The following is a 21,622-nucleotide window of genomic DNA, read 5'->3' as shown; positions in this document are numbered from 1 at the left end:
CTCCCAGACCCCCCCCCCTCACTGGCTGAATAGCCTTTAACATTAAGGTAGAAGGAAAAGTACACCCTCTTTCTGTTGTTCAGTTGTTGTTTGAACATGAAACATATGACAGCTCAGTCAAAACAACCTCAGATCAGCAACAGGAATGTCTTTTTTAAAAGGAAAAAAGTGCAAGTCTTAGAAAAACTAAAGCCTTAGTTAGAACTATCCTTACAGGTGGATACAGGCTGTCTGCAGGTAAAAAAAAAAACAGGCAAGCTTGTACCCAAATGGCCCATACAAAATATCCTTTTCATAGACCACTCGACGAGCCCGTAGAGAGAAAAGGACATTTTTTCTACGGGCATGCTGCTGGCGACAAGTCGTAGTGAACACTTTTCTTCAACTTCCAAATACTGCAGACTCCACAAGGAGCCAAAATTGGTCACATGAACAAGACTAACGAACGGTGGCCCGGAAGTCCCAATCACAGCCAATACTGTTTTTTTCCCAACTTCTGTAATAATCATTTAATTTTATACGGTAGCAAGAGGATAATTCATGCAGTCCTACTTTCTGGTTTATTGGCCGCTAAATATAGTTGCTGTTTATCTGAGGTTGAATGTTAAACTTTACATCCTCCCTCTTAAAAAGAGGGTGTACTTCCTTTTTATGTCTCCTGCTGTGTCTGTAATCTGCAGTGCCAGCTTGCTTAGGTTTGTATAAGCTGTGCTCCTGTTTTGAGTGCTGTAGGAGGTCACGTCTGCTCTCGTCTCCCCCGAGCTCCTTCTTTGGTTCTCATGTAGAGCAGGAAAATGAGCCGCAATCCCAAAGCCATAAAGAAGGAGCCAATTTTACTATCAGGTTCTGTGTCTGTTAGTCTGGTGTAACTTAGGTTTCTCTTTTCCTGATTATCAAGCACTGGAGGTTGTGCCTTCCCCCTCCCACATACAAAAAGTGATGGGGTAAATTCAGAAGCTGCAGTGAAGCTCACATTCTTTAAACATTTCTATCACTCTTAACAGCAAAGGCAGCATCATCATTTATTTAACTTTTTTTTTCTTGAAGTACTTTTTAATCATTCTCCTGTCAGTGCATTTCCCGTGGAGATGCTCAAACACCATGACTTTTTCCCCCCATCCTCACTTGAACTCCATTTGACCCTGATCAGCGACCGGGCGCTGTAACTTTTGATCACTCTTTGCTCCATTCGGGTTCATATCTGACTCATTTCTGCCGCCAAGCCCGGAGTCCATCATTAAACCAGAGACACGAGGAGGAATCTGAATGATGGCGGAAAGGCGCTCGTCATGGCATCCCGTGTGAACTGCAGCCTCGTTGGTGAGCGCAGCGTGGCTCCAGGCTGTCACTGTGCCATGTATGTTTAACCAGTTGTGTATAGAGCTGGGGGAGAGGAGGCCGACTGAGACGTATAGGACTCATGAAAGTGATGACTCAGACCCAGAGAGGCTGGAAAAGAGGAGAAACTGAAATCTGTCCAATGGTTCAAAACAGTGGTCCGGTCTGTGGCAATTTCTTTTTTCCAATTTATTTCTAATCTGATTCTGAAGGACGTTTTATTTTGGAAAACTACTCTTTCTACCACATCCAGCGTAATCTTGATGCATGTTAAGTCGCTCAGACACTTATTGATAATTCCTCCACTACTTTCAAAAAACAGCTGCACCGGCCGCTAAATTAAAAAGTTAGCAAAGTTAGCAAAAAACAAACGTATTTGGAAACTTTGTTTTGATAGAAAAGAGGAAGCAGAAGAACTTCAAAATAAAAGAAAGCTGTTTTTAAAAGACCTGGAGTCTTTACTCCTGTTCCCACAGACCATAATAATAATATAGAATCATCAGCAACTTGCTGTCAAATGTTGTGAAGATGCTGCTAATAAAGTTGTTGAAACGGTGGATTCACGTTCATGATTGTATTAAAAAAATGTTTTAGTGACTCTTTTTTGTATGTATCTGTCAGACCTTAAACGTCATGCAAGGCTTAAGTTGGCGTCTGTTTTTTTTTTTTTTTTCTGCTTCCACTTTGACAGTTATGGTTTTAGGGAAAATCTGTACCACATTTTAATGGTTCCTACATAAAATCCAGTAAACAAATAAAGGTTAAAGCAGCTGCAGAAATAATATTAATGATTGAATTGAAGGAAACTGAAAAAAACAAACAAACAAACAAAAACGAATCAGACGCCAACTTTAGCCTCATCCATGAAAATGTTGTCTGACATTAAACTGGTGCATGGCCTGAAAAAGGTTGGGGAACACAGATTTAAAGGAAACCAAATCAAGCTTTTTCAAATTTTCAGTTTTATATCCCTATAGAAACAAACACATTAGTTCTAAAGTGTGCCGGGTTTTTTTTCTTGTTCCATTAGTATGTTTGCTTTGACTTTCATCACTTTGTCCACAAAAACTGGACACAAGCAGATTCCCCGAGTCCATCTCTCCATTCATGGAAGTCTTTAATCTCTCTGATGCAGCCATCAAATATGAGGAAGATGTTCATTCACATGGAAATAGATTCCCGGTTTCCCTTTCTTGTGGCTTCGGAACGACCAGCTCCAGGCCCCACAAGCTTTTGTCTGGGAGTGGATTAGCTTTCATTTGGGGGCTAAATTAATGGAAGGGCTCGCTTAATCCTCCCTATGAATATACAGATCCTCCTATCTTCAGTCTCAGACCAGGGGCTTGAGCATGAGTGGTTTTCAAAGAAAAGAGCATTATGCCTTAAAACTGTAGAGTCCCAAGTGTAACACGCCAACTTTTGGTGTTTGCATGCGGCTCTGACAGAGCTTAAGGGCCTGATATGGTAAAACAAGCATGACGGGTGTCTTACAGCTCCCTGGGATCCAACCCATTGTGAGCCAAACAGCTGTCAGAGGAAACTTAAGGGGATCAGGGCAACACCCAGGGGACGGACTATATTTGTGTTGGTCTAGAAATGTCCTGTTACCACCTTGTTCCTTATTGTAAGGTTATAGAGGAGAGCTGCCATTCATTTAAAGCATGAATGAGTTCCTGTTGGGAATGCATGCGATTATTCCCTTTCACCTTATTCATTTCAGTTTAACACCGACACAAAGGAGCATATTGACCAGATTTGACTTTAGTCATTTTTTTTTTTTTTTTTCCAGATCAGCGCGTGGCTTCTTTCTGCACGATGACGGACATGCAACGCGCTGAGGCTCTGCAGATATCCAGAGAGCTGACCAGGAGGGTGGTGGAGGCTGAGGGAGCAGCGCTGGAAGCAGAGTAGGCTTCACTTGTGACACACAAAGCTCTTGTAAAAAAACAAAAAAAAAATTAAAAAAAAACACTTTTCTCAAACTGTAAATGTCCAATCTTGGTTTGATGACTGCAATCCAGGCTGGTTGACGTTTTAAATCTCTGAAATAAACAGCTGCTCTGTGATTTTTTTCTTCTTTTTGAATGTAATCACAAAAATGACCTGAAAGACCTTTTGAAGCGACGCAGAATGTGTGTAGGACCGGGATTTGTTCCTATCTCTTAAAAACAAAAAAAAAAACAGTTCAGACCGAGCAGACCGCCTCTCAGACTGAAAGTAAACACGCCAACATTAGTGAGAGTCTCCTCCAGACTGAAAACAGAGGATGTGCAACACCCTTCATTAATGGCTTTTTATAATAACATAAAAAAAAGAATAAACTCAAGTTTAATGTAACTTTAAGAGACTGACCTGATTTGCTTAAGCATAAATTCATTCAAGTTCTGGTGCTTTTATTTTTCAAATTGTACCATATACATTTTTTAAGCTCAAACTAAAATAAATAAGTATTTATAGGTCAAGAACCACCAAAAGAGCCACAAGTGGCTCCGGAGCCGCAGGTTGCAGACCCCTGTTATATGTTACAGACAACATACTGCAGTAAACTAGTAAAATTTGCTGAACTATTATCATCTCTTGATGGCAATGCCTCAGCATTATCTATTACTTTCTTATAATGGACACTTAAAATGACTTTATTTTGTTTATACTATTATTACTTATGGAAGACACAGATATTAAATCATTTGTCAGTACTATAATCTTGTTTTTTTTACGTTTTAATCATTTAACAAGAAGCGGACTATTTGATACTCGCTGTGACGTGTTGTCATGGGAACGGGTACCTCCACTAAAGTTTGAGTATGAGGACTAACCAGAGGAGGAAAGTGCTTTATATGCTAAATGTCATATTAGTTGATCCAAAGCATCACAGGGAAAGTTCACCTCTTACCGCAAGTGATGAAACTATAGTTTGCTTCAAGTAGTAGTTTCCTAGATCACTTTGAAGAAATATCCACTGATAACTCTGGTTATTAAATGTGGATCAACAAACTATTTCTTTCATTAACTAATAATAAAATTGCTTATAAACACATGTTCCAAGTTTCTCTTGTTCCAATTCCCTTAAGCATTTGTCCATTATTACTTTTTAATGGACACCCTGCAGCCAATCAGAATTGAGTATTAGTTTGAACCATGATATAAAAAAGCTTAAATGAAGGGATTAGTTCAAATGCAGACATGTTCATGTTTTTGTTGACAGGTTTTAACATGCCAAACCTTGTTTACTCGTACAAACTGCAGCCTTGTTGCTATGTGAACCGTTCACATTTTAATTGCTGAATGGAGGAAAGTAAAATGAATGAAAGCTGCTAAAAAGGAAAGCTCACTCAAAGCTTTTTGTATTAAAAAAAATTTGAGTGAATTATTTTCTTTTTCATTTTGTAAGCCTAAAATAAATGTCACAGACATAATCAGTGTTACCCTTGCAACCATGCATGAATAAAAAGGAACATTTATTTATTTTTTTGGGCGAAAAGATAAATCCATGCATATTTTATGTCCTTTTTATAATTCATTAGTCTTTGTTTTCACTCCTCTCACACTGTCTTGTGTGAATCCAAAGCAGCTCCCCATCCACCCTGACAGGCAAAGTCAACCAGCTGGAGGTTATCCTCAGGCAGCTGCAGAACGACCTCAGAAAGGCAAGTTCACATTTACCACTAATTTCTCAGTTATTATTTTTGTCACTTTTGTTCTTTTTTTTTTAAACATCAGCTGAAAGGCCGCGTCTCTTTCAGAAGCCTAACAATGAGTAATGGGAGCCCTGCAGCATACATTATACAAACTCATCCACTTAATTGAATATCCCATTTCCTTTCCTTATTTTGCACCAGCCAAGTGTTTCCCCACTTCTGCTAATGCGCTTAAAACAGAGGAAACGCACGTTTATCAGAACAGAGGACAAAGCTGATTTGCCATTTTACAGCCTCCCATTTACTCTGCGCTGACAAAAGACGGATGGTGGTGTAATAGCTGAGGCTTTATCAACCTCTTTGTGTCCTTTTTTTGCCTCATGTTCCCATTTTGGTTTTGTCTGTGTGTTCAGGAGAAAGAGGACAAAGCAATGTTACAGGAGGAGGTGCAGCACCTCCGACAGGACAACATGCGGCTGCAGGAGGAGAGCCAGACGGCGGCGGCTCAGCTCAGGAAGTTCACAGAGTGGTTCTTTCACACCATTGACAAGAAACCCTGAGGCACAGACTCAGGTGCTTGGAGGGGAGCACCCGTCCCTTATCAAAACCTTTAGATGATCAACAAATAAATCACCGTCATCTACAGTCATCAAGCTCCTAGACCATCCCTTTGCTTTTGAGACTGCTGGAAAAGCCGGATTTTTGGGATCCTCCTCTGTTTGAAATGCATGGCTGTTTCTGGCACACGCTCTTCATCCTGGTAAACAAGCAGCTTGGGAAACCTCACCATCTTCAACGCTGGGGGCAATTATGAAAGGAGTCCCTCAGGGGCCCCTGCTGAGCCCCTGGAATCTTTTTACAGGAGTGGAATGTAAAGCTCATTTACTGTAGTCAACATTTAATCTACCTACGTCAGTCACGTCTACTGTACTGTATTCTTAGCTGTACTGTTTAATTCTACGCACACTGTCACGCCGCTGTTTCTGTGCCGACTTTCACAGACAAAGCAGAGAGGGGGAGGAAAAGGGAGGAGGTGTGGAATGTACTGGACATAAAGAAGGAGAACTTACTGTCTGCGTACACCAGGAGTCCACAGGTGGCGCTCTTAGAACATACGATGGGAGGGATGAATGTAGCCGGACTGAGACCCTGTTGATTTCTGGTTCCCAAAGTCACAAACGTTTTGAGCTTCGACATCATTTGTTTTTTAAAAAAAGAACTCACTTCCACCTGCGTTTTCTTTCCTCTGTGTTGTAATGTAGGGTCTCATGGCGGTTGTTTTGATGTTCAACGGTGCTTTTCCCGACACACCTTCGTCAGTAGTTTTCATTCACTGTCACCATGTCTTAGCAATAACAAAGTGGTAGTTGCAAAACTGTGTTTAAGAAAAAAAAGAAGTTAGCACAAAAACGTGAAACCTTTTCTTTTGAGAAGCAGTGGTATTGAATATGTATTTATAAAGCTGGAGGAGACTGTGCCTAAAACTGGTTGTAAAAGGATTGTTTCTTTGTTCTCTTTTGATAAACACATGCCTTGTCTGTGGCTCACTGATCTAAAATCATGTGTGAATGCGTCTGCGTGTGTGTAGTTTATTACAGCAAAATGAGTTCTTATGCAGTGGTTTCTAGAGCATTAGTGCAAGCGCCAGTGAACCACACTTACAATGCCAAATGTGTTTATTTGTGTACATAACTGCCACAGAAGTGTCTTGTATTTAACTCTATTATTTAAGCTTATTTAACCTAAAGTTGTTTATTTTATTAAGGGTATTTGTTTTCTGCACTAAGGACAAATAAAGCTCTGTGTATGTTGTAAAGTGTGTAGCTTGCCAGGGCAAAAAAATACAAAAAAAATCGACTACAACAAAATGAAAAAACAAGACAAAACTATATATTTGAATATATAAATAATGGTTTTGGAGATTCCAACTTTTGGATGCTGCTAGATTAACAGTTTGCTGGTTTGTATGCTTTTAAAAATGTCTCTCTCCATTAACTGTTTCATCCCAGGTGGGGTGTTTGTTGTTTTTCTTTTTGTTTTTTTAAATAAATGTAGTTGTACAAATTTGAGCTGATTGTATTTTTTTTATTGTCTCAGAACGACAACAGGAAGTATTTGTTTGATCCGTCCACAATAGAATCTTAGTATTATAGAATATCCTGAATATATTTACTGCATTATTGATTCTATATAGAACAGCAGTGACTACCAAGGCCTTCTGCCCCCAACAACGTGGTCAGAGCTGCACATGACAAATTCATTAAAGAGAACACCTGTCAAAATGGCAGTTTTTCTGTTGGTTTATCTCCATAGCAACCATTTAAATTGTTGGTCATCTGGGGGTGTTGAGCCCATCTATGCAATTTTTTAAAGAATCAGAAAAAGTACGTTTGTGGATTTCCTTGGCAACAGAGATATTGGTTAACCACGCCCACATTGCTGATATAGTCGTATCATTTCGTTCAGCTTTGGCCAACGATTCATGTATTAATTTTCATATTTACCTTTATCTATCTTGATTTGTTTGTTCTTCTTTACCCATTGCTACACAGCACTAGTGTTTATTATGGTGGTTTGTGTTAAATTTTCATGAATACATTATTTTCTGCAGCTGAATCATTACCTTCAACAGTCTTTACATTGCAGAAAGAGTCATTTACACACCTGCATCACATGAAACCACGAGTGCATCATGATTGGTTCCTTTTTATTGTAATTATCTTGTGTTTGAATGTTTATGTGTTTCAGATTCAACCTTCAAGTTTTTCCTTCTTTGTTGCTTTTTCTTTTCTAGGTAGTTTTTAATCAGTGGATTGAAGTTCAGGGTTTTCAGTCTCGGGTCATCAGTTTTACCATCATGTTGTTCTCTCTGGTTTCAGAGTGTATCTATCACAGTTCAGTTGTTATTTTTAAATTTTTGAAAAATGTATTTCATTTTTTTTCCGTTTCAACACATTCAGAACAGAAAGTTCAAATTGATTCTAAAAAAAGATAAAGTCTTTAAATATTATCATATATGAAACAATAGCTACTGTCAGCCTCTTTTTGAAAAAGGTTTTTTTCAGAATAAATTAAAAAAAATAATAAAAAGACAAACATTTAATTATAAGCCTTAATTTCTGTCCTAGTTTTTCAGGGATCTTTTTCATCAAATGAAGTTATATAAATGAAGTTGTATTAGTTATATTACTACATAATGTATAGTTGACCCAAAACACTTGAGTCTGAATGCAACAAAGAGGTTTGGATCCTCAGGGACTCGGCCGTAGAGAAGTCATTTTGACAGCACATTTGTTCCAGCAGTAAAAACAGATTAAAAAAATAGTTTCCGTTTTTTTCCCCTCTGTTTTTATAAACAGCAGATGTGCTAAAAGTTGTTTGAATTGAAACATGAAACCATAATGTGCTCAGGACTAGATTCCCTGTGAATTGATGGGCTTTAAATAAATGACAGATGTTGCTTTCACTGCCAGGATGGCAAAAGACTTGCTGAATAATTAATCACAAGCCTTTTTGGGTGCAGAGAAAAAAACAATTAAATACGTTTTTTGACTTCCTGCATAAACCTCCAGCCCAGCTGCTGAAGCGCTCCAATCTATGGCGCTCCCTCGGGGCTGGCGGGCATGCAGCTGCACTGAATTGTGGGTGAGAAATGCTGGCCATGTCAATTTGGGGTACAACTAATTTATAATCTATTTATGTTCTGTGAAAGTCTGACCTGTGAGGGAGCTGCAGCCAGGTTAACATGTCTGATGTGTTCTAATTTAGCTGTATGAGCACTGGGAACAAACCAAGGTATCCGACTGAACCCTTCAAAGATGAAAGTTTGGACCCTCCTGGGAGCTGGTGGTCTGAGAGGCATCTAATTTAAGAGCTGCCAGCAAGACATGGAGATAGTGGCGTTTGTGTTTGTGCGGGCCAGCTCCATGTTTGGCCCGGAGCAGCTTGCAGTGGTATGAGGTAGTTAATCTACATGCACACGGATGGTGCCAGGACAACAGATGGGAGCTCACACTGGCACAAGGCGAAAGTGTAGCCTGTTTCAGATGAAGGAGGGATCCAGGGAGTGTTGTTGACTTTGACAAGCATCTAAAGAGAGGCGCCAAGTGACGTTGGCATCGGGGAAATTTGGAGAATTATTAGTGGCCCGAGAGTTGAAGCTATGAAGGCTGGAAATGGAAAACAAGCTGTAGTAATGGAAACAGAGGGCTCAGTCAGCTGTGCCAGCACAATGACAGGCAAGATTTGCTGAAAAGCATCAAAGTTTGAGTCAGCTGACACATCTTCATTTATTGATCTGAAATTGTGACAGTGGTTGGAGGGGGCATTTCTCCTCCATGTCTGAGCGATGGCCCTCCTGCTCCTCCTCCTCTTGTCACTCGAAATAGCCTGTGACTGGAACACAGTTGTCCTGCCTCCACAGTCCCACAGCAGATGCTGTCCTGCTGCAAGTTCCAGCCTTGCTGTGATCATGTTACCCTGAACAGGGTTCAGCGGGCCTCAAGCACAGCTGGCACAAGGGGAGGGGGCTCCAATCGACTCTGTGAGGACCCCAACCTTTGACTTCTCCTGCCCAATATTGTATAACCCAATTGACTGCTTAAAATTTTGTAACAGTTGAAAATAGAAATTCATAGAAGTTAAAGAGGTTCCAATGACTGAAAACATGCGATGTTTACTGGACATGTTATTAGAAATCTGAATGTGTTTTAAGATGCTTATTTGACTGCCACATTATTTTGTGATGTATTTTATGTAGGCGAGGGGTAAAATCTGGAAGACCAACCTCTGGTCTATGTATAAAATTAACCACCATTTATAAACAAACTTTTGATTATGGAAGTTGTCAACATTACTTTTTATTTGGATAGATGGATGGATCCATTACGCCGACGTCCTTATTGCAAAAGTAAATATAAAAGAGCAACTGAGTTGACTTCATTTGGTTGGAAAAGGAAGCAAAACCACTTTCTGTGATTTACATCGCTCAAACCAGTTCTCTTAAGCCTCGCTTCCACCGAGCGGTCAGATACGGAAAGAAGTAGAATGGTACGGTCCAGTTCATTTTGGCGAGTGTTTCCGCTCACTTAAGCCTCACTTCCACTGAGCGGTGTCAGGAATTGTTGCGGACCAAACACGACAGACCCAGGAGTAGAAGAAAGTCAGATATTTATTTAGGAGACTTGAGCTTGAGGGGTGTAGTAATGCCGCCGACCAGCAGGGGGCGATGGAGTCGAGGAAGCCGGGTGGAGGGCGAACAGCGGCGGAGGAGAGGACCAGAGGAAGAGTGCTGAACTTTGACGATGGCTGGGGAGTTTGTCTTGATTGAGAGAGTTCGTCTGGCAGAGGTGTATTTAGGAGAGAACCTTTTGGAGGAGGCGTGGTATCAGAATTGCAGCGTAGAGGAGGAGGCAGCGAATTCCAGCCGAAAGGTGAACTTGAAGCAGCAGGCACGGAGCAGGAGCCCAGACAGGTGGGTGTAAACGCTGGCGTGGAATCCTGGAGCGTGAGGTAAAGCACAGGAATATTTAATCAGGCTGTGGCTTAAACTAAGCAGAGGACTTGGCTGTTAGTCAGGCTGTGTAGCTTAACGTTCCGGCAGTGAGGGGAGCCGAGAGGTGGATAAATATAGAGAGGTACACAGGTGGAGGTGATGAGTCTGATGAACTGCTGTGGGGGAGGGCGTGGCCTAGGGGAGCCATGACAAGCGGTTTGTTCTCACAGTTTTTTGCTAGGATGAGTCTAATCTCAACACTTTTCTGTCATGTTCTATGTCTGTGATTTTGCATCTTAAAGTCAATTAAGAAAAAAAATGAAGTTATAGAACAAGAAAACCAATGTAAAGGTCTTCAGTCACCAAACTGCTCAATTGAAGGACCAATTGCTTCAATGGTTACTATACAAGTAATAGATGGTGTATAGTTCCATTTCATTTTGTTCTTGTGTTTTTGTGTCAGTTCTCTTATAGGATTCCAAACAGCATCTTCATTGTGATGCTTTTCTACCTAAAACTAAAATTGATCTTCAGTATGTCAGTCGTGTCATCAGGGTGGGTTCTACACACCTGAATCTGTGTTGACCTGCCTCCACTGAGAGGCCGAGCATTTCTCACAGAGTTTGTGGGCTGGTTATGGTTGTTGTATGACTGTGAGTGAAGTCTGGATGAAGTGAAAATGCTTTAGCAGCTCCAGCTCCTCCTCACACCAGTCTCAGCAGGAAGTGTCGTCCACTTTACTTCATAAATCAATAGCAAACATGCACAGATTTACTTCTACACTCGTAGCAACGACATTTTTCCAACAACTACCATTCATCTTGATCATATGAATATCTTTATATTTATTTAAATCAAATTGAACACATTTATTTATATTAGCAGTTGGCGACAAGTCCATAACATTATAGTTCAGACAAAACGTGACAGGACGTCCCATAAACATATCTATGAATGTCCTCTAGAGACGGTTCCTTCCGGCATTTCTCTTTTACCCTTCAGACAGTTACTAACAGCCCACACACCTCTGCATGTTGATTGACAGACCAACTTGTGCTGCTCATGTTTACGTTTCAGGCAATTACAGGCGAATACTGATGACGAAGTGCTTCTCTCCCAGTTTGAAGGGTTGTCCAGTTCTCCTCACTTGTTTTTAAGGGCAATCATGATGGGGAAGGCAAAGCCGTAGGGCCGAGGGGGGGAACTGGAACCAGGACCCAAACCTTTGTTGTGTGTCTGCAAGGCATTCTGTCTGGATTACCTCTCACACCTGAACTGTTTTTATCTCTGCCAGCTCTTTGAAATTCCTTCTCACTCACTAGGGAAAAGTAAGTCACAAAAACACAAAAGAAAGGAGAAAAAAAATCTTCTAAACCAGCAGAGATTCATCTGTCTCTCTTACATCTGCTCTCCACATCCCTACAGACTGTCGCTTCCTGTCTGTCAAGTCACAGGTGACCACCTCCTTAGTTCAATACAGAGAAGGGCGACGTCTTATAAGCCTTTAGCTGCCTTCCCTCCACAGAAACCAGAAAGGCTAAAATGAAAAAATGATTTCCAGAAAGGTCAGCTGGCAGATTAGCTTCCAATCTCACATCAAGTGGAGACAAAAACTGGGTAAACTTTGTAGGTGTGACAATAAAGGCTCCTCATGCCGCGTGCTCTCTGTGTGTGCTCTTTCTTTGGTAAATTAGATAAGGAGACAGGAACAAACAGATAACACACGGCTGCTGAATTATCTTCATTTACCAAGATGTCCTTGTCGGCTGTCCTTTCAGCCCTGAAGCAACAGCGAGCTCTGCTATTGATTGACAATCGGCCGTTTCCAGTTTAAACAGCTGCGGCTGTGAGGAAGCATTCAAGGGCCGAGTGGGTGGATGAGTGGGTGGTGGTGAAGATCTGAGAGAGATTTGTACTCATTTTCATTTTTTTTAATTCAAGATATTGATTATTCAAAGTTTCATTAGTCTGGTCAGGTTTGTGTGGCTGAGCAGACGGCTTTTTTCAGAGGGTCATGGGAATATTGATGTGTGGAGGGTGGATAGTATTCACAATCATGGGGGTGTATAGTTGTGAATAACAAACAAGACCGCTGACCCATCATGAGCAGTAAAAGCTTAACTGGAGAAGCAATCGATCCTCTGTTTGGGAGGAGGAGGAGCCACACAGACACGGAAGGTCAAATGCAAAAATTGTGTTTCTCATTGGCAAACTGTCTTTAAGAATGAGTGATGGTAGCATGCGTTCACCAGAAAGCTGCGAACACGCATCACTCTGAAGAATCATTGAATAATAATGATTTGGGGTTCAGACCAGCCTGGATAGTGTCACACTTAAGGGGCTTCACCGACCTTTAAGGAAATTGCTAATTTTTTCAAAATAAAAGAAGGAACCATTGACTCTGTATTAGAACTGGACTGAGTGACTCCTCCCCCCTGGCTTTCCAAACAGGAAGTGGCTAAAAGAAGCCAAATTATCATAAACTTCGACAGAGAAATAAAAAACTATTACTCTATCATTCTATTTGTCAGAATAATCATTCTTGCTCTGATGTATTTTTTTACATGTTCTTGATAATTCTCATTTTTCTACATCCATTTCTGAGTATTTTTTAAATTAAAATCATTAAAATCAGGAGCAGATGAAAACTGCAACTGTCATGGGTGAGCTAAAGTCTCCCTTTTTTTCCTTTGCTACATCAATGTTGGCTTTAGGCTGTTAAGGATTGTAAGCTAGTTAGAGAGCGTGTAAAGAAAGGAATGCTGGGATATCAACGAAGGGTTACTTTTTTGCCAACACTCCTGCACAACCCAGATTTGAATTTCTAATGAGCTCTTGCTGCTCTGCAGAAAATATTTTCCAGAAAACGACACAGGATTTTTGATTTTTCCCCAAAACAGCATAATCATAATTAAAAGACCACTTGGAATGCTTTGAAAATAGACAAAAAATGATTGAAATTGGTCTTTAAATAATCTAGTAAGGACATGTTTTATTTTACTTTATAACCTTTACACAACAACTCAATCTATGGTGTGAATGCAAAAATCTGATGGAAAAATGAACTTTGAAGTTTAATGCAAAACAACAGTCATCATTGTAACATGCAAAAAAAATAATTGCTGCATCATCTAACTCTAAAAACTTGTTTTATTGCCTTTTCTGATTCATTATGTGTATCAATTAACAATTTAGTCTTTTCCAGTTTAATGTATTCTTTATTCCTTGATAGGTCAACAAGATCCAAGTAAATGAAGATGAAAGCAAACGCAAGACCAATATTTATGAAAAGAATGACATTAATTGTTGGATGTTTGTTGCAGTAAAAATTTGAGAAAAAAAAACATAATTTTTAAAATAGTGTTTTTGTGTTCCAGCAGCCTTTTTTAAACAGACTAAATGTCCGTGCAGGTCTCCCAGTGACAGCTGATATGAGGCTCATCTTTCACATCAAATCAAAACACAACTCGGATTACCAAGTAACCAGCACAGTGGTCTTCTTTTCTGGATGAGGGACAGAAATCCTGCCTTTGAAAAGAGCCTTTGATGTTTTCTGATTGTCAGTCCAACTTTTCATAATGATTTGCAGCAGAAGAGGCTTCTTTTCAGGGGATGCTGGGATCAGAGATAAAGGAGGCAATGTTTGTTCATTTTTAGCTTATCAACAAAGACAGACTTCATTTTATTTCTATTTTCTACATTTGTCTGGAGAAAAAAGGGTTAAATGTTTCTGTGGTTGTGTCTTTTCTTGTGCAGTTTCTAATAACAGGATACCTGGAGATGACCATGTGAAAACCTCATCTGCAGGTGTTGGAGCTCAAACCACGGCAAACATCACAGCATCAAAACACTAGATTTAGTGAGTCAAAGTGGCTCATTTTAGAGCCTAATATTAAATCAGAATATATTCATATTGACATTCAACTAATAATCTCTGACGTCGCTTACAGGATTGTAAACCTCATTGAGAATGACAGTTAGAGTTTACTCTTCCAACCTCAACAATGCCTTGAAAATCATTGTGATAAGGGAATGTTGGGGTTTTGTTGGGCCCGTCTACAGGTCAACCCACCTGCCAATCAAAAACGCACCCCTTTACTCTAAAAATAAACAAATTACAGCTTTTCTAAAAAAAACACACACATATATTTGTAATGAATTAAAAATGTAAAAAAAAAAATCACCATTCTGTGCATACCTTTTTGTCTTTTTTATCTGGTGCAATAAATGACTTTTTAAACAATCAAAACTCTGCCCCCAGTGGTCATTTTGGGAACTGCAATCATTTTTATTTTTGAGTGTGTCTGGAATCAAAGGTGGGACTTGAATCAAACTGTGTCATGGCTGACACTATCAATATGTTCAGGTTCTTGTTTGTAAGTTTGAATAACAACAACAACAAAAAAAAACTGATAGTTCAGACCTGCATCTCATGAGTCTTTCTTTAACTTCGGACATTCAAAGTCATTAAAGTTCAGAAATCATTTTCTGATTACTGAAAGTAAATTTGGTAAACAGCCTACAGTCCTGACTGTACTTATGGGTGGAAAGGGGCTCTCTCCAGATGAAAATATAACATAAGGGTAAGCAGGCGTATTGTATGAACTTTTTTTCATTTTTCAATACTTCTCCAAACCCTTCAGACAACACAAGGAGTCTGTTAGTGCTGTTCTTGTGACACGCGATCCTTCCATGCAATCTGATGGCTAGAAATGTGGAAATTAGATAATCAGAGTGTAGTTACGCAGCCTTCTTTTGTTTTACTACTTGAGTGTGTCATAAGGACAACATACAACGGCATCACTCGTACATTGAAAGTGCATGTAACTTACATCAGTCTTACAAATATTTCATGATACAATTACCACACGCACAACAATTGTGCGCTCCATTTTCATGATGTCCCTTTAGTTGGGACATCATGAAAATAAAACCAAAATAAAACCATTTGCAGCAAAATCATAAAACATCTGATAACTTGCTTATAAATAATATTTATTTCCACCATTTAATGCCTGAATACTTTGTTTTTCTCCTCACTTTATCCCAAATTCCTCCTTCTCCCTTAGTAGTTCTGGTTCTGCGGGTCTCTTCTGAGTTCATTTACTCGTCCATATGACTCAGTATTTCAGAACTGAAGTCTCCGCAGACCTCCACGAAATCCTGCAGCAATAATGAGTTTACAGCTACAATGATGACTCACTGTTTCTTGGGCCCAAAGCTGTTCTTCCATGCCTTGCTGCTATTAACACCGTCTGTTGTCAGTGCTCTCTTCACACAAACACATGTGCAGGAATCATCTGATCAGGGGTAAATAGTTTGGTGGCTGTGGAATTAGATTCCTCAGAGTGGGAGACTTTCCATAAGTTTAAATCAACACTTAAGTAAAAAAAAAAAATTGCACAAAAATTGCACAAAAGTAAAAAATTCACCTCTGGCATTTGGGATTAGATTTTTAATGCTGTGACGTGTGTTATCTGCATAATCCACTCTTTCCAAAGTGTTAAAATGATTCTTATTGCTGCTCATTAACTATTAAAAAAAATCACGAGTTCAACAAAACAAAAAAGAAGGTCTGCTCCCTTCACACTTCAGTCGAGTGCGACTGCTCGCCAGACGCTCTGGCAGTCTGATGAGCGAAGCATTATATGAGGATGAAGGCAGACTTAAAGTCTGGCTGTTGGTTGGTGCAAACATCCGCCCCGCTCCTCCTGTGCTTCACACCAAACACACAACATGCAGGATCTAATGAATCACCATCTGGCAGACCTGGGAGCTCCTCTGCACGGGCATCACACAAGCCCCACATGGCCCCGCCGTCAAAGTCCCTCTGACGATGTGGGTTTGGCTTCCAATTCTGGCTTCTGAGACAAGTTCAAAAGATTACATTTGTGTGTAAATATTGTAAGAATTTGTATCCGTTGTGGAAATCATTTGCCGTCGCAGCAAAACTTTCTAATCAATAGCAAGTTTGTCTCCGTGTGTCACGTATTTGTGGTGCAACCAGATGCTGCTTTTATCCAACTCTGCTGTATAAAAACGGCGCTCTAATAAATCGGCTGAAATGAATTTCCCTGTGCACAAAAGCAAAGGCATGAGTGATCAGGACACGGGTGACTGAAAGTTTGGGATGTACAATAGCTCTAATTCAGCAAACAAAGGCGTCGCATTGTCTAAAGGAGATCTGAGAGATAGCAAAAATGAAAAGCAATTGAAAGGTGTGAATGGCCTTTTTCATTGAAAGCAAACCCTGTGAGAGGGAAACAGTCTTCAGATGCAGACTCTTCAGAGTGGTTTTCACTGCACTTTCACTCGGATTCCATGTCAGCTGCAGAATTACTGCAGAGGGAGTCTTTTTTTCTCACAGCAGAAAGGAAAAAGGTCCTTTTTTTGTTTACCTACACCACTGTCAGGTCGCAAACAAACCCTCATTTAAAGAGAGAGGTCCGTTGTCCAATGGATGCTGTTTCCACGGCGACAGGGGCATGAAATGTAGTCTGCTCATACAGTACGAGTGGCCATTCTGCTTGAGTTCTTTGTCTTCTGACTGTCCGGAGAAACACAAAGCCACCAACACTTCAATGGATTTTCAAAGCCACAATTGAGCTAGCAGGGATTTTTCTAAGTTTATTCCGACTGTAAAAAGGTCACAAAAAAAATGAATTCAAACTCTAAATGTGCAGCCAGTCAGACTGTCTCATTTCTCACCATTTGCAGCAAAACAAATTGCAAAGTGAAACACAGTTTTCTGCTAACAAACATACATTTCCTGCTCCTGGATGTATGTTTTTCTCTTCAATCCATCCGCTCCGCAGTGACTCTAATGAACTGCTTATTGTCTTTGTGTACGAGTCTGCTCCTGAATAATCGTGGTCATGGTAACATGAGTTGTCTGACTTCCCAGCCCTCGCCAGCTGCTTTTTACAGAGTCTGAGCCCTTCCACGCAGACCTATTAGCAAATTCTTCTGTGGGCTTAATGTCACTCCTGAGCTCTGGGTGAGACATGATTCCTCACAGTTTGGCATTTCTCCAAATACTTCAAGAAAATATCCCAGCGTAAGCTGAACAGCTTTGGATAATCCTGCTTTAATTTTGGTTGACTGATCAACATTAGGCAATACCTTGCTATGTATTTGCTGAGGGTTTCTCATGGGGGCTTTGTTACATCTGAGCCATGACGAAGGTAAGCAAACCAGCCTGCTGTCTCACACTGTAATAGATCTGATTTGAACTTTTTCCAGTTGAAATCCACGTCTTCTCTGGGTTCTCTGAAATGAAGACGGACTCTAACTGGAGATGTTGATTGTTTTTTTGCTTAAAGACCTTCCAGTTTGGTTGCAAACACAGCTGATTTTCTGCTGTGGAAAAGCGATTCGTTGGAGAATTTCAACACTATACAGGGGTTGCAATGACATCATGCTGTCATCATCATGCTGCAGGGCAGTAGCAGAACAGAGTGTAAATGTTTGTGACATTGGGGAAAATAAACATCAGCAGCCTGATGATGTTGTAATCTATCAGCAAAAATCAAAATAAATTGACAGGATGGATCTCTACTGTCATGTAAAGCAGGGGTGCCGATACTTTTTTAACATGCAAGTTATTTTTGAAATGACCAGCTCCAAAAGATCGACCTATATATATCTATACATTGAATAAGTCGCGATAAACAAAAAAAGAAAAAAAGCGTAGCAAAGAAAAATAAAATCATAAATAAGTTGCACTGGAGTAACCTCGGGTTCACACGGCATGTGAGGTGCGATGCGGTAGCGGTCTAGCTACAGTAGATGGTCATAATGGCTACTGGAAGGCCCGGATTAAGTCACTTTTTTGGATAAAATGTGTTTAGCAAAATATGAGAAAGAAAGAATGGAAAAAATAGAGAATTGACATTTTATCTTGAAATCACATCAACAGAATAGATAGCAATAATAGACCAAATATGTGCACACTTCACTAAGAAACACAATCATGCTTTTTTTTTAGGAGGAATCTACTATATCGGTGGAACATATAAACAAATATTCAGATAACCATAGCATGAAGAAAATATCTTTATATCACATGCAAATATTTTTTAACCAAGCCAGCCACTGTTAGCCGAGGATGGGAGACACCCTGGACAGGTCGCCAATCTGTTGCAGGGCCACACAACCACACTTCTAGGGACAATTGAGAGTCAACCTGTGAAGCATGTTTTTGGACTGTTGAGGGGAGCTGAAGTGCCTGGAGAAAAACCCTGCATCATGCAAACTCCACACAGAAAGATTACAGCTGGGATTTGAACTAAGTTCTATTTTGAGTCTAAGTCGCTTTAATCAACTCCAACTAGTCCAATATAATACTGAGCGGTGCTTCTTCTTCAACATTACTGTCAGTAACAAAAACTGTTACACACCTACAGTGTACTCTATACACTTTAAATAGAAAGCACTGTCGTATCAGAGAATGTTCAATTCTGAGTGTCAATCAAACACAGATGTGCTCATGGTGAGGATGCTGATAGCAATTTTTAAAATTGTATTTTTATTTATTTATTTTCGATGCCCTGCGATCTACCCACACTTCCTTTGACGTGTTGGGCCCCCCTGGTCTAAACGAGGTCACTTTACGGTGAAAATGGCTGCTTGCCAGAAATAACAAATCTCGACTTGGTGAATTATCTGCTTCTGTCATCAAACCCGGTTTACACACTGCACGTGTGCATAGAAGGGACTGAGGTGCATAATCAGGTCACATCAGGACGGGTTAGAGATGTTGCTACGATGTCCCCCAAACCGGGCATCGCAGTAATCAGAGTCAGGGTGAGTTGTCTTATTTGTCTTGACATATTTGTACACTGGAAGGAAAACAAAACATTAGTGCTGCTGTTCACCATGCATTCACTCACAACTCAACACACTCCAGTATACAGTGTATGTACACACACACACGTGCATCGGCCACGCTAACGCGACTAGTAAGCAAAAAAACACTTGTCAATATTAATAAGAGACTGTAATATAATATTCCCATCAATATCATACTAAAGCTAGTACAACACAAAACACAATGTCAAAAAGAAAAGAAAATGTTCTTGTCGTCAGTTCCTCTGAATGTCAGTCATGAAACAGATGTCACTGTTCATCTGAAGAAATTAATTAAAGATCTTCTGTCACTAGATGATCAAAGAATGAAACATGAGGTTAAGTTTGCAGATCTTTTAAAATTTTGCAAACTAACCATTTTAGGTGTTGAAACAATGTAAAAACTGCCCAGAGTTTGGACAGGTTGGCCTGAAAAAAGTGTCACTAATAGGTGCTGCAGACCTGAAAAAGGAGAGCTCCACTTCTCTTCTCAGTCTTGCCCTATAAACTTGTCTGTGAGGACACAGTGAGCTGACATCATCTCATAGTTTCAGTGCCATGATGAGATGAGGTTAAAAATAGCAGGCGGGAGGCCAATTACAGCATTCACCCATCTATATCTGCGTCAGAATAATTGTTAAGTCTGTGGATTCAGACTCAGCACCAGGCCAGTGAAGAGAGATTGGAGGAGAGAAGGTAACTCGCTGGGACAGTTGGAGGGACTTGTCCATTTTTTGTTGTGATCGGACATCACAGACACTTCCTCTACAAAGCCAAGTCCCTGAAAAGGGCTGACAAATCCAGCAGAAAGTGGAGGGAAGGAGCTGAGGGCTGGATATCGAGGAAAGCACTCGCCTTCTGAGCCAGCTAAGAGTTTTTTTGTGGTATGGTTCGATCTTTCTCCTCTAACTTCTCAGTGTGGGGAACAAACCAGCTAATGTCGCCCAAACCCAAAGACTTCAGATCTTCTATTATCTCAAAGTAGCAGAGATGGAATAACAACAACAAACAAAAAGATGAAGGATGATTGAGCTCAATTATGACATTTTCTTCCAGCAGGACATCACCATCACGCTGCTTCCAACACCTCCGTCTAGTGCATGAACTCAGGTGAGACCAAAAACTCTACATTTTAACCATTAACTGCATATAATTTGGTTAAAGAATAACTTCAAATTTCCAAAACCCTCCATATATCAGAACAATTCTCAGAATAAATATTTGTAGAATCTGTTTGTATGAATGTTATGGCTTATTCTCTTGTTTTTTAGTTTCTGTGTTCTCATTTGATTTAATCTGTGCAGGTTGGCTGTGACTTCACCTTGGTCCTCCTGGATTCTTCTGGAGATGGTCACAGTTGCCTGGATTTATGTCATTAGGTTTTACTATTTAAGGATTTGTCTGTTGTGCCATTACCATCGCAACATCTTTTGCACATTCGTGTAATTTTTCTACTTTTATTCTGAGTTTCTCTCTTGTTTTTTCATTATTTGTCCCTTTTTTTCACATCGGTGGTCATTTCTGTCATTGAACTCTGGACCTATTCAAATCCTTCATGCTTCTGAATTTCCCTCAACCAGCCTGTCATAACAATAAATGAACAAATTAAAAGGACAAAATTTTGAAAATAGTTTTTTTTTAAAGAAAAATATATTGTGTTTTAGACTCACAAGCTGCAACTGTGTATATGTACATGAATGCATTCCTGCATCAGTGTCTTTCAAGGAAAACCCAGGCTCATTTCTTATTTAAAATGTGTTACTCACTGATGCTTGTTATATGCTCGAATGGGATTGTAAGCCGTCTGTAGACTCAGCTGCATGTTCTTATTCATGAGGCTATTCTTGGTCGGAATCCTTCAGCTCTATCCTTCAAGAAAGTTAGAGAAGCTCCCTTCTTTTCTCAGACTTTCTCTTACTTTTATACCCCAAAGCCTTTTTCTAGAGTAGAGAAAAGAAGTGTAAGTTTTTGGGTCAGGCTGCAGCGTGTAAGTCCAAATGAGGAAGCGATAATCACATTCTTCACAGTTAAGTGAGATAAGATTGTTCACAAAAGTATCGTACTTTTGTGCCTCCTGACTAAAACAGGAATGGCAGAGAAAGCCCACAGGTACAGTGCATTCACCTTTATGTCACTTCCTATTTAGAAGGCAAAGAAAGACAAAACAGCGAAGAGTCTAATGAAAGTAGAAATGGGCAGAGACGGTTGGAGAATTGCAGAGAGCACTCATTCTCTGTCTTTGATGCTGCATTCCTGGACGGTGCACTCACCTTTATGTCACATCTCATTTGTGTCAGGAAGGTTC

The 21,622-nt window shown here is 40.1% G+C and overlaps 1 protein-coding gene across 6 annotated transcripts in view; it reads left to right on the top strand.

Annotated features, from left to right (window-relative positions):
* LOC112161462 (signal-induced proliferation-associated 1-like protein 2) overlaps positions 1–7,045 on the top strand; it is a gene marked incomplete in the record, with an annotated part of 101,605 nt that extends 94,560 nt beyond the window's left edge. For 5 of the 6 annotated variants that reach the window (XM_024296566.2, XM_024296565.2, XM_024296562.2 and 2 more), the window contains 3 exon segments: positions 3,128–3,245; positions 4,907–4,985; positions 5,390–7,045. In XM_024296566.2, the coding sequence (XP_024152334.1) occupies positions 3,128–3,245; positions 4,907–4,985; positions 5,390–5,536 (344 nt within the window). 6 annotated transcript variants of the gene reach the window in all.
* Positions 7,046–21,622: the final 14,577 nt, after the last annotated feature.

Source organism: Oryzias melastigma, linkage group LG15 (genome assembly GCF_002922805.2).
Source record: "Oryzias melastigma strain HK-1 linkage group LG15, ASM292280v2, whole genome shotgun sequence".
NCBI lineage: Eukaryota > Metazoa > Chordata > Actinopteri > Beloniformes > Adrianichthyidae > Oryzias > Oryzias melastigma.
The sequence above is the reverse complement of the archived record's forward strand: the minus strand, read 5'-3'. Positions and strand labels throughout refer to the sequence as shown.